Below are 14,294 nucleotides of genomic sequence, written 5' to 3'. Positions count from 1 at the left end.
ACTGATGAATGGAGGTGCAGCTGTTGGTGAACAGGAAGAAAAGTAGAGGAGAAAGAACGCAGCCTTGGGGGGATCCGTTACTGATGGACCGTGTGTTGGAGCCATGCTCCCCCAGCTTCACATGCTGCCTCCTGTTGGACAAGAAGTCAGTGATCCACCTGTAGGTGGAGTCAGGCATGCCAAGCTGAGAGAGCTTGTTCTGATCGTATGGAAAGCAGAGCTGAAGTCCACAGACAAGATCCTGGCATAGGTTCCTGGGGATTCCAAATGCTGGAGGATGAGGTGGAGGGCCATGTTGACAGCATCGTCTACAGATCTGTTGGCTCTGTAGGAAAACTGCAGGGGATCCAGGTGAAGGTCAAAGATGGCCTTGAGGCGTATGAGGACAAGGTGCACGAAGGTCTTCATCACCACAGAGGTCAGGGTGATGGGTCTGCCGTCATTAAGTCCTGCAGGTCTTTGTTTTTTGGGGATGTGGATGATGGAGAAGGTCTTGAAGCATGCTGGTACCTGGCATGTCTCCAGTGAGGTGTTGAAGATTAGATTAGATAGAAGGAGATTTTCAGTCTGTTGGTCCTGTACTTGGAAGGAGCGGTCTGTGGCTGAAGAGGTTCCTCTGGTTGCTGATGATGATGTGCAGAGGGTGACTGGCATCGTCCATAATGTCCAGTAGTTCGTCCAGTGTTCTCTTCTCTGCTACCATCACCAGAGAGTCCAGCTTCATGCCACCCACAGAGTCAGCCCGCCTGATCAGTCTGACGATGTAGATGAACATCTGCAGGGGTGGTGGCCAAACATTTACATGCACCTGTTTCCAGTGCGGAAGGTTCCCAGATCAGACCCACCCCTGCCCATTCTCCAATATGAATTTGCATCAGGAAGGGCATCTGGTGTAAATCTTGTGGCAAGTCAACATGCAGATCCACCTTGGATCTGCTGTGGCGACCCCGAGTGAAAACAAGGGAGACGCCAAAGGGACTTGCAATAATTGCAACATGTAGAGTTTTGTCAACACCACAATTCATGCACGCATCCTCGCGTTAAGACTGATCATTCAACTACATTTCTTGGAAATGGGATGAAACTGTTTGCAGCAATCCTGTTAAACAAACTGAGCAACAGACTGGTGAAAACACAACCTCCTTGGCAGAAAAAAAATGTCTGTTTAAAAAATAGTATTTGTTAATCAATTGTGCAGGAACTTCACCCAAATTAAACTTAATATAAGCAAACTTTTCATGAGATTGGGATGCACATGAGTGAAAATGTTGATTTTGGAGCTGAAATGTGGAGTCGGCTCACTGCAGACTCTCCACCTCTACGGACCGTTGTCACTTCTTTTGCGAAATATGAAATTCTGTTTTCATCTTTCTTACTTTCGCCAATAAAAAAAGAGATTTCTTCTGATTCTCGTTGTTAATGAAGCATTTAAAGGACATTGCATTCGTTATGTAAAGGCTGTGGGAGGAATAATAGTCTGACCTTCATGTGCAGCCCTCTTATTACGAGTATGTGTCGCTGATCCAGCTCCATAGAATCTGCACTGCTGCATGCTGCCGTGTAATGATGTCAGCTGTACAATCAAAGAGCTCTTTATGCATGGATATTAATGCATGCTTTGCCACAGTATATTTCTGTTGGAGCTTCTCACCATGCTTCATGCTTTTCTTTGATTAAGTCATCAGCCAGATGAGTTTGATAACATCATTATGTTATTGGCTTTCATTGCTGTTCTTGCATCTGCCTGTCTTCCCACACACACCACCGTTACTAATTATGCTGCTCTTTGATGGCATTGTGCCAAGGCCATAAAGCGAATCCCTTGCTGTGATTATGTGCCTGACACGGGGGACTGTTGTAATGTGGGGGAAATGGCATAAAAATGAGAGGATTGAGAGGACTCCAAAGTATGTTTGTTTTATTGCGTCTATGTTTAAACATTTAATTCCCACAGGTAATGAACTGGCATCTCACAGTAATGAAATAGAGTCCACAGCTATAGGTAAACATCGTATTTAGGCTTTACAGCGTGTGTCAACAATCCCCCTCCTGAGCTCCTGATAAAGAACTTATTCTACATTATGATGATTTAACATGCTCAACAAAAATATAAATGCAACACTTTAATTTTGGTTTCTAGCAAGAGTAAAAACAAAGCTTAGTTTTTATTGATTATTTGTTAAATTCTATATTTGTGAGCGCATCGCCTTTGCCAAGATAATCCATCCCCCTGGCTGGTGTTGCATATCAACATGCTGATTAAGCAGCATGATTATTGCACAGATGTGTCTTGGACTGGTCCCAATAAAAGCTCATTCAAAAATGTGTAGTTAATCTTGAAAAAGATTCATTATTGTTATTGAATAGCTATGTGTAGTCTGCAGCTGTAAGGCTGGTTGGACATGACATTGGAGACAGTTTGTGGTAGTGAAATGAACAAATTTGTTCATAAAACTCCATAGGAAAAAAAATCCTTTTTAAATGGTAAATGTTCTATAAATGTATTTATATTGCGTTTTCCGTCTGCATCAGAAGCTCAAAGGACTTTACAATGATGCCTCACATTCACAAATTCACATAGACACACTTTTACACCAATGTGAGGGTGCTGCCATGCAAGGTACTCACTACACACCGGGAGCAACTAAGGGATTAAGGACCTTGCCCAAAGGCCGTTTGTGATTTTCTGGTCTGGCTGTGTTTTGAACCGAGGATGCTCTGGTCTGAAGTACAACGCTAAACCACTAGACCATCACCTGATGTTCTCACACTTCAAGCACTTTTCTGACTCACTCAAACTAAAACTGAGAAGGGTTCAAGATGAGTTCAGGATGCTCACGATGACCCTGTGATTATTTTGAGAGAAAATTTGTCACGCAATTTTTTCAACATGTTCAAAACTCCAGTAACACAAAAGCGAGGCCCTGCGACTCACACCAGGACATCGAGAACCTCTGTGAATGTTTTGAGGCATTTTGGAAAATCTCTTGTGAATACCATTCACAATTTGTCCCCGACAGTCACAGCCGAGTGAGATACTTGCTTATCCAAGGGTGTTGATTGGCAGAAATGCAAGAATCTGTTCAGCGTGTATAATTACCTGCAGTAGCAAATCTGTATGTTTTCATAATATTGGAAATATTGGAAAAAAGAGAATTGTAATGAGTGAGTGCTCCCTGGTACACTGTCAATTTGTTGCTAGTGCAGGCGCTAAGAAGTTTGAGAACCCGCATTTATGTGCACTTACACGTATTGCTTGTCACAAGAGAAGACAAGGGAGCATGAATCCCCATCACCAAGAATTGTGACTGCTGATAGCATAATGCAGTCTGCAACTTCACTAATTGCCACAAAATCTTACACACTGTAGCCTTAAGTGTTGCATTTCTATTTTTGTTGAATACGTGTTGACAGGTTTCACAATGATAAAAGCTTCCTCCTCTGCTTTTTTATGCTATATATCCCATATTACACTGGAATAAACTGGTCAGCGCAACTATTGTTGTCCAGCTGCCAGCAGAACCTTCGTGGAGAAACACAGTTTATGCCAGAGCCATGTCCCCACTTTGACACAACTGTTGTCAGGTCTTTTTTTTCCTGCAAAGTCTCCTGATCACACTTTGAATGCAAATATCTATGTTTAGGTTTCACCAATGATCATTTCCAGGATGACACAAGACTACTTAGAGGTACTTTATTTTCCACCAGATATTTAACGGTTGTGTCAGCACTCACCGACCTGTCACTCTGTCATCGAGTCACTAATGTAGTCAGACTGAATTCCGAACCAGTTTAGAAAACATTTTTCAACATGCTGCACCTAATGTCTTGATTGCGTTATTTATTAAACGTAGCGCGTCAAAGCATCAAATGGGTCCTGTCTGCAGTTATAAATGTTCATAAAACATTTACAAAGGGATTTTTCTACTAGAATAATCCTTCAGGTGAGATTATAGAAGCTGTGTTGGTGATAAATGGATTTTGGTCACAGTTGTGATTCCACAGGCCTTCCTGATGCACGCTCCACTCCAGGTGGATCACCATCAATCAAATGGTATTTTCACAACCTGACCACCCAAAATGTGGTGTTATTAATGGTTTATTATTGATTTGTAAAACATCAATTCACTGAGGCCTGTTTTCAGGGGGTGGGGGGGGAGGGGGTGGGGGTTGCTTACAAATCTTTTTTAAAGTCTCTGCACATTTTCTTATTTTTTCTGCACTTATATTTAATTGGATATTGCAAAAAAAGTTTTGTTTTAGTGAGCTCAGGGAATAAAGTGAGTGGGGTTTAAGATGTAAACAATTCAGATTGGTGTTACATCTGATGTTTTGGAAATTTTTACCTTCAAATCAAATCAATTTTATTTATATAGCACCAAATCACAACAAACAGTTGCCCCAAGGCACTTTATATTGTAAGGCAAGGCCATACAATAATTACGGAAAATCCCCAAAGGTCAAAATGACCCCCGGTGAGCAAGCACTTGGCGACAGTGGGAAGGAAAAACTTCCTTTTTAACAGGAAGAAACCTCCAGCAGAACCAGGCTCAGGGAGGGGCAGTCTTCTGCTGGGACTGGTTGGGGCTGAGGGAGAGAACCAGGAAAAAGACATGCTGTGGAGGGGAGCAGAGATCAATCACTAATGATTAAATGCAGAGTGGTGCATACAGACCAAAAACTGCTCCATCCCCACCTCTTAAAAGTAACCATTGATCCGTCACAGCCAAGGGAATTGTGGGTGTCCTCTTGGTCTTCTCCAACAATTGGTATCCTCAACATAGAGGCTGTCTGTTGGATCATGCACAGAGAAACGCGCCACGTGGCCAAAATGTTGTAGCTGTCTTTCTATCACAATGCAGTTTATTTGACAGAAAGTCATTCCAGCGGTACCCAAGGATTCTCCAAGGAGACTGAGTACAAAAACTAGATAGTCATTGCCTAAAATCGCTGATTAGCATCCCTGTGTCATAACCATTCAGTCAGAGCGGAGGATGTGCTCACCACTTGTGTGATGACGTGCTATCAACAATGTACTTCAAGGACTATTTGGATGGGTAAATGACCAGAAGGTCCAGGAGCTCCATGTTTAGATCGACTTCGGAGTAGAAATTCTATTAACATCAGCCATGGTAAACTAACCTGCTAACAGTTAATTCATGACTGCATAGTTGATGCCAAACAATAGCATTTTTAAACTAGAGCCTGACACTCAAACATGCTATGCAAACAGAACGCCTATTTAAAATTGTTTGACACGCCCCATCCTCAAATTGGTTAAGTCCTGGAAACCTTCCATCTGGGAATTAGTGTATGTGGGTGGGACGGGCGTGGGGGGTGTGAGCAGGTTCCTGCTGCATGCTAGTGAAATTCAGAAATCAGATTTTCTTAACCTTCATCAGTCATTATTATTATCCAGGTAAAATTTAAAAAAAAATTATTTAACACAAAATACTGTCGTATTCTTTCCATTTCTGAATGAGTGAACTCCTAAAGCTGGGCTTACACTGTGCTAGTTTTGGCCCTTTTTCAGCTGATTTTTCAATCATGTGAGAATTCTTTGGATCGCACTATGTTTCAGCTTAATTGTGCGTCCTGCATCGTGCACAATAAAATCATCAGTGTAAAACTAACACTGATGGTGTTAAATTAACACTGCCAGTGTGCATATGGTCCCACTCTAGTCAGAGTGGGACCATATGTTCACTGTCAGTGTTAATTTAACACTTGTGATTTTACTGTTTGTAGTATACATGAGTAACGAGTTGCGTTTAACATCTCACGACCACCTCCCGATCGGCAGTCGTATGGTCGGATGAAAATCAAACTTGTTTGATATTCTGGTTGGCCGTCCTGAGGGTATCGCTACAAGCGTCTACGAGCCAATTTACCCCAACCTTTTGCACTGTGCATGTGCAAACACCGATGCGGAATTGGAGAGAGCATAAACAGTGATCATCTCTTTGGGAGAGCAGCTTCTGTTTCTTTTTTCCCCTGATTCTTCAACTCATGTAAAGTCTTGTATTGTTTTTTTTTTTAAACTTTGATGTCTCCCATCGAGAGTTTTTGTAAAAATAATAAATGTAAATAAAGTTTGAAAAAAAAAAAAAAAAAAGCTTCTGTTACCATTTTGCATTCCGGAAACGCGAGTCCGACGTGTGGTTTTTGAACATACAATGTGAGTAGTCAGATCACATCAGAGTATCGTGCCGTATAGTGTGAGAACATAAATCATGTGCTCTGAACTTTTACACCCTGCGGTTTTGTTGACAGTTTGAACTGGAGCCGAGTACAATTATTGAAAATATCATACAGTGCCTACCCAGCTTAAGGGACATACATCATGGAAGTCTTTCATTTCAGGACATGTCATCTCAGTGCATATGGGGAATTTTGGTCACATATGTTTTTAAACCACCTTGTTGAAAAGGTGTATAATCTGACCACTTGATTGTGATTGGTTGATGTAATTTTTTTTCTCTTTATGCAGACAGAAATCAATAATCAAATCAATAATTATAATTACTGATTACAGAGCTGAGTGTCAGGGCTGATTAAGGTAATTTTTTGAATTAATCAGTGTTGGATTTATTAAACACCAGTTTCACCCTGAGCAGTTTGCGATCCATTTCATAAGTGATGCACTGACACAACATATTTATGCTCTGTTTCTCTTCAAATATGAACAAAGTCTATTTTTGATGGATGTCTGTCATGCATCTGACCCGCCAACAATAATAACAATAAACACTGTTTAAACAGAAAAAAGAAAAGCATTTCTTCTAATATGAATTTAATAAAAAAAAATTACAGAGCTGAATCAAAAATGTATTTAAACTGAAAAATATATATCTTACACTTATTATTTTGATAATACTTTTTAAATGATTATAAAATTCAAGAACAAAACTTTAATTTTCAGTTTCAAAATTTAGTTTTTCAATCTTTTTTTATTTTCAGATTACAAAACTTTTAGCCTTGATTTAGCTCCATAAAAGTCAATATCAATGTTATTTTGCAGTTAGAAAAGCTCCAGACAGAAAGACAATATGGAGGATTGTAAAGAAGTTTCAAAGTGATGTTAACAAAGGGAGATCTGGCCAAACCAGAGGAGCGGTGCACATATTGAGCACATCTTGTGAATGTCAAAACTCTTACAAACTGAGGTGAAATTAGGAATGAACACCAGAGACAAAATTCCCTGAGATATGCTTTAACATGATATATGACAGATATCAGTCTCCAAAAGTGTATAGATTTTCTATGGCTTTATTTTTGTAGTAGTCTTTGTTGAGACACCCCATACAAGTATCAGATCTGGACTCCGTATTGGCTGATACTTAATATTAAAGTACTATGATCTTGATCTGGAGTAAAAAAAAAAAAAAAAAAAAGTTGATTGGAATATCCACCATGATAATGATTTGACTGTAAAGCCAATGCAGACTTTATTTATAAAATTGCAAGTTATTGCCACAGCCAGGGCAGATTTACTTACACATTAAATTGTCTTATTTGTTTTCATTTGCAATAAGCACAGAAGATAAACATGGTTTTGCCACAATGGTTCACGCTTAAATCCCACTGAGGAGTTTCATCTCCAAGGCCTCGTTGTGGCCAATTACCACATGAAGACCAATTACCAAACAGACGAGATTGATTTGTCAAATTGAAGTAAAGGGCGACCTTGAATCCAAATTTACTCTAATCAGTTCTCCCACATCGCAAAACCTCCAGTTGGTGGACTGACGCAAAAGAACGAGACGGCTGGAGTTCAGTCTCAGAAATTGAAGGATGAAGATGAGAAAGAGAGAGAGAAACTCCATCACATTCATTATCACCAACTCAATTAAGGCGCATACTTACTGTAAACGCACGTTCTCTTTAACTCCTGGTGATGAGACGCCCTCGTCATGTCAGTGTGGTGTCTGGTTTTGCTTTAAGCGTTTGTGTTTAGTGTCATCTTACATTAAATCACATTTTCTTGTCGCCATCTTTCACACAAATATTCACTACATCCCACATTCATTTATAAAATCCAGGGTTGTCTTTTCTTCGTTCTTTTTGTTGTATAACCATAGAATTCAAGCCACAGCATGACACACGATTGTTTAAGTAAGGCGTCTAAGTTTGATAACGGCAAGCAGTATGCTAACAGCTGTTTTTAGACCAAGAGATTCCTTCACGTAGCCTCTGTGATGTTTTGCATCACGTTTTCATCACCCGTCTTCTCCGTGTAGCTACATGCACAATTAACGTTATCACGGTTGAAATTGTTCAGAAGAAATGCAGGTTGAAATTACATTGAAAACATGTTTTGGTTTGTTTATTTGTTTTTTAAATGTAGGAACAACTTAGTGGTGATGCGGAAAAATAAAAATTAAAAAGCATGTGTCTTTTCCTCCTTTTGTCTCTATTTCTGTCTCTGTCTCTTCATTTCTATAAATCTGACGCTTTTTCTATTTATTTCTTTCAATGAGTCTATTTGATAAATTCTATTCATCTATCCATCATCCCAATTTCCATCTCACCATTTTTATCTTCATCCATATTTTCTTTATATCTGTTCAACTCTTCTGTTCCCTATTTTTTGTCTGTATCTGTATTAATGTTGTTCTGTCTTTATTTCTATTATTGCTCTGTCACTCCTTAATTTATGTCTATATCTCTGTTTATATCTGTTTGCTTATATCGTAATAATTTCTCTTCTCTTTATTCTATAACCTCATCTATATCTGTTTATACGTATATATTTCTATTATTCTGTATCTATTATTTTTGTATCATATCTGTTATATTTGGATTATGTCTGTTTTTCTGTCTTGTGTCTCTGTTACATGTTGTGTTATCTCTTTTATACCCTTCTATATCTCAATATCTATTTGTACTTTCATCACCTGTAATGTTGCCATTTCTGTCTCTTTGTATTTACATACATACATCTTTGATCGGGACACGGGGCTCTTTGTATTGCTGTATTTTTATTTACATTATCACATATCTCTGCTTCTGCTTGTCTTCTGTTATCTCTATATCTCTCCTTTTTTGTGTTTTTACATTTGTATAATTTGTATGACATTTTTCTGTCTTTGTGTCTTAATATAATCCTTTTTTTCTGTTTTTATCCTTATTTGTATTTCTACCCTCTCTCTATTTTATCTATATCTATTTTTTCTGTATCCTTACATTTCTGTAATCTGCAATCCGTCTATGTTTTGCTGTCTTTATATTTGGTAATCTTTTTTCTATTTTTTTTCTTTTTTATATTTCTAACATCTCTATTCTCTCTATATCTGTTTTTCTGTATCTTTACATTTCTATAACCGGTATTCCTTCCAAATGTTTTGTGTTTTTATATGTAATTTTATTATCTGCACTCCATCTATTACATATTTTTGTCTGTACTTTATTTACTTTGTTTTCTCTTTTTATCTTTATTTGTATTTCTACCACATCTACCTATCTATTTCTCTTTTCTGTACCTTTACTTTTCTATAATCTGTTTTCCATCTATTCTATTTTTGTCTTCAAATGCATACTTTATTCATATTTCTACCATCTCTATCTCTTTTTCTGTCTTACCCTGTAATTATATCATCCCTATTATATTGTCTTTATGTCCACCTCTTTGTTTCTATCTATCCCCATCTCTGTTTTGTCTTCTTCTAGCCTACATCGAGGATGTAGCGCGCTGTGTGGATCAGAGCAAGCGGCTCATCATTGTCATGACGCCCAGCTACGTTGTCCGCAGGGGGTGGAGCATCTTTGAGCTGGAGACGAGGCTGCGCAACATGCTGGTGACCGGTGAGATCAAAGTTATCCTGATCGAGTGCGCCGAGCTGCGTGGCATCATGAACTACCAAGAAGTGGAAGCCCTCAAACACACGATCAAGATGCTAACGGTCATCAAGTGGCGCGGGCCAACCAGCAACAAGCTCAGCTCCAAGTTCTGGAAGCAGCTTCTCTATGAGATGCCCTTCAAGCGCATGGAGCCCCTGAGCATCTCCCACGAGCAGGTGCTGGAGGTCAGTGAGCAGGGCCCATTTGGCGAGCTCCAAACCGTCTCGGCCATCTCCATGGCGGCAGCCACTTCCACTGCCATGGCGACAGCACACCCGGACTTGCGCTCGTCATTCCACAACTCTTGCCACACGCAAATGAGGCATAAACACTATTACCACAGCTACGACTACGACCTGCCGCCCGGCAGCACGCTCCCGCCTCTCTCCTTAGTAGGCAACCAGCACACCTACTGCAACATCCCCATGACGCTCATCAACGGACAGCGACCACAGTCCAAGTCAGCGCGCCAGCAGAGTCTAGAGGAGAGTCACGGCAACAATGCCATGTTGCCACTGCTGCCCAGAGAGACCAGCATTTCCAGCGTCATCTGGTGACAAGGCGAACGTGTCTGTGGATCTGTTTGACGTCTGTCACAGGAAAACCTGTTGCTGGCGCCAGTGGACCCAACTAACACTAAACTACTTGCTGCTGTTGAATTTGCACCCGGAAACAACAGGAAGTGGGCAGATGGTGGGGAAAAATGGGGCGCCGTTGGACACAGGAGTGGTGGCAGATTTACTCTTCTTTTTTTTCTTTTTGTCTAGTAAGAGCTTTTCATGAACCTAAAGAACTGAAAAAGTGAAAAGTTTTCTGTATGCCTGTATAAACACTCACATAACACAAGCCAACACCGATGATAATTTACCCAGAAGGTCGAGGAAAACAGGGTCCTGTATATACGTTTTCTAATTCTTTGTAGCATCAGTGTTTGGGACTTCTTTATGTTTTATCATTAGTTGGACCTTTTATTTCTCAGTTTGTACAAAAGTGAAGTAATGGCCTGTGAGACATGTTGATGACTTTTCTTCCTTGGGGGGGGGGGGGGCGCTGGTGTAGTTCATGAAGCCTTTGTTTTTCAGGGGGTAAATGTTGCAACCTTGAGATGATGGTTTGGATCTTCAAGAGTTTATGTTCTGTTAGCTGATGTAAGCATTTAAGTTTTTTTTTTTTTTTTAAAGGACTCAACTAAAATATGCAACATATGGAGTCCAGAGAGTGTGAAAAGGCTATTTTATGAGAATGCTTTTGGAAAACTCTGTTACAGGGACAATCTTTCACAATGACTGAACTGCACACTGCCCCTAAATCCTCTTTTTCAGCATTTCTTTCGTTTCAAAGTTGTAAATGTACAGTTAAAAATAAAAAGTCCTCCAGTCCATATAATCATAGGGAGAGCATTTCCTAAACGTGCTTTGCGGGCGGAGCGGTGGGACCACAAGTGTGCTGGCTTTGTAATAAGGATGTCAGCGGTTCAAAATTCTGGCTAGTTGATGGCGATATTTGGCATTTGTCAACCAGGGATCTATTTTTTCATGTTTTCAGATTAGTCTTTATACTCAGGACGAAAATGGTCATAATTTGTGCAGTAATGAGTCATAACGCAAATGCCATCATGAGCAAAACAGCTACATAATATAACTGGGCAGCACAGTCTCGCTTGAGGCTGGCGCTAAAGGGGTAAAATATGATGCAATTTTTCTACATCCAGGGACATGTGTTGCGGTTTGTTTATGACCCGGAGCTAAAACATATCGGGGCAGTTGTGCAGGAGAAAGACTGCAGCTGCTCTGGCCAGGTGTATAGGCTAACGCTTACCAACACAGCCTCTCCCATTTGCCTCGTCTTCTGTTCTCCGCTGGGAACAAAAAAAACTGCACTTTTCGCGACTGCTTCGGTGATTGCAGGCGAAAAAACAACAGTACCCCATTGTTCTGTTAGAAGTGATGCTATTTGTGGGGAGAGACTAATCCCAGGGTGGAGTGTTGGAGTGTCTGCACAAACCATTCGGAGGATGGGGGTTTCAGCGGAAACCATTTTAAACTGGCACATCTGCTAGGTGGTGGCGAGTATGCTTTTAAGTTTACTGAGCTGGGTTGAATGATTGGTGCTGAAACTCCCACACTCTGCCCAGGGATCAGTCTCTCCCGTGTTAGTGCAGACTGTCCCCAAATGTGGTCAAATCCCACGATATCACACATGGGTTCAAACGAGACTGTGCTGCCCTATTGTACAGAGTAAGCGAAAATCACTCCATTAACTGCTTCTTTTTGCCACTGTGCAGGTGAAAATGTCAGTCGAAGTGTTTGGCAGCACAGAGAGGATCCCTACACTAAATATAGATTAAGATCTTTAAATGACTGATTATGCAGTCAGGCACTTACCTTAGCCTCCTGCCCGTTCAGCAGCACCACGCCACCACCGAGTCATTACAAGACGATTAATGAGGAGCTTGTTTCTGTTGTAGGCAGAAGACCAAGTCCCTCCTCACCAAGTGAAAAGATGAACCCTGAAACATCTAAAATAATAATAATAATAATGATAATAAAAATATATAGAGAGCCCACATTGAAAATTGGCAGAGTTCCCCTTTAACATTAAGGGATAAAGGTTTGAATTAAACACAAAAGTTACATACTGTGGAGCACTTTTCTTTTTTTTTTTTAAATGTCCACTACAGTTCATTGTTTACGAACGTTAAATGATAAGTTTGCGCAACTAACGTAACCTTTTTTATATGGCCACCAGAGGTCAATGTTTACTAACTTCAGATGTAGTTATAGGACAGAAGAAGGTGCTTATACAAACAACCTCTGGGTGTGGGTGTGTGTGTGTGTGTGTGTGTGCGGGGGGGGGGGGTCCACAGGGTGCAATTCTACTACAATAACCCACCATCCAAAGTGGAAAAATTGGATGAAATGGCTTCACTCGGCTTGTCTCCAAAGAGGCTGGCTTTTAAAGTACAGACTTGGCAACTTGCGAGCTTATAAAATGCAGACCTGGCAACCCTCCAGAAAACAAAAGTAAGGAGTTGCACCCTCGGCCAGAAATACAACAAATGCTGCTTCGGCTTCAAATTTTTACCCCAACAGAGCACAAGCAAACACCTTTCAAGCCGTACTCACTAAGAATATCCCATTTAAAGATGTTCAAACATGAATGAAGCTGTTAAGACCATGAACGCCCAGAAGTTACCATGCACTAGCAATGATTTTTCTGAATCAGGATGAAACTTTTGAGTAGTTTGAAAATTGCACCCTGATTTCAGAACTGGTGCTGATGATGGCCGTAACTATTACGTATACCAAGTTCATTCAAGATTGACAAAGATGGATCAAGAAGTTACTGTGATGCTTCAAAATGCACCCTGATTTGCTATTTGGGATTAAACTGGAAGTAACAGCGCTCTAGCACTGTGAAAAGTTGAAAACTAGTATTTGGGGTCGTTGTGTTGCCTTGTTATGAAGTTGTCCTTTTAATAGAGATTTGAAGAATAAGGTGCTAGGTTTCACATCTCTGTTTCTCTTGTTATAACTTTTTTTTTAATAAAACAGCCTTGCTATTTACCTTAACATATGATTATATCACCTAAAGTTAATTATGTGTATTATTTTATGGAAAAAAAAAGTTTATTTTTGTAACTGAAGGATATTTGCTTAGAGAAGTTATAATTATAAAGCAGCTGACAGAAGGAACCGGGGGACAGTAAAAATATTTTATGTGCTACTGCATATCTCACAAAAAAAAAAAAAAACTGATCTAGATCATTCACTAAATGTCTTATCATGATATTTCAAGAAGAAACAAAGTATGTTTGTGTTTTCATCATAAAACCAGAGTTTTGACATTTCAGACACGACAGCAGTGCGTTTACATCTATCATTGTAACGTTTTGCTGGTCATTTGCTTCGACGACGACACGGCTGTACAAGAGTGGACAGACTGAAGGATGTCTTCACAGCATTTACCTGGTTTCTAGTGTTGGACCAAACAAAGCTGTCCAGGGCTAAGCCATTATCTCTTATTCATTGTCTGCTAAATGACAGCTCTGTTAATTGTTTGCCATTCCCCTCTCAACACAAATGATACTTTTGTTCTGCTCTCAGCTTAAAAAGAGTAAGAAAAAAAGACAATAGGGTTTTCAAGTTTATTTTAACAGTTTGAGTTGGTGGAAAATGGGCATGAAAATACAAAACATTTACTCTGAAGTGAGTGAGTCTGCAACTACTTTTACAAAACAGCCACTAGCTTACGCTAACTGGTGAAATTTGAATGAGAGTTGTTTATTAAACGGCAGCATCTTTGGAGATGTCATGAAAAATGCTGCAGTCACTTTAAGAATTGGTACTTTAATTGTGCTGTAGATTCAACAGTGTGTCATGAACGTTCTTTTAAAATAACAGCTATGTGTTAACTGTCTAAGCTGCATGAAACTGGTACCTAGCTTGGTGCAA

General features: G+C 39.9%; 1 protein-coding gene across 2 annotated transcripts in view; it reads left to right on the top strand.

Moving 5' to 3' along the window:
* Window positions 1–11,237, top strand: part of LOC117514902 (interleukin-1 receptor accessory protein-like 1) — a 1,012,041-nt gene extending 1,000,804 nt beyond the window's left edge. Inside the window, exons 10-11 of one of the 2 annotated variants that reach the window (XM_034175476.1) lie at window positions 3,645–3,689; window positions 9,670–11,237. In XM_034175476.1, coding sequence (XP_034031367.1) covers window positions 3,645–3,689; window positions 9,670–10,397 — 773 coding nt within the window. In that variant the 3' untranslated portion in view covers window positions 10,398–11,237. The remainder of the gene's footprint in view (window positions 1–3,644; window positions 3,690–9,669) is intronic. The other variant, XM_034175482.1, reaches the window with a different exon arrangement.
* The last annotated feature ends 3,057 nt before the right edge of the window (window positions 11,238–14,294 follow it).

The sequence above is a fragment of the Thalassophryne amazonica genome, chromosome 1 (genome assembly GCF_902500255.1).
Source record: "Thalassophryne amazonica chromosome 1, fThaAma1.1, whole genome shotgun sequence".
Taxonomy (NCBI): domain Eukaryota; kingdom Metazoa; phylum Chordata; class Actinopteri; order Batrachoidiformes; family Batrachoididae; genus Thalassophryne; species Thalassophryne amazonica.
Note: the sequence above shows the minus strand (reverse complement) of the source record. Positions and strands in the feature narration are given on the sequence as shown.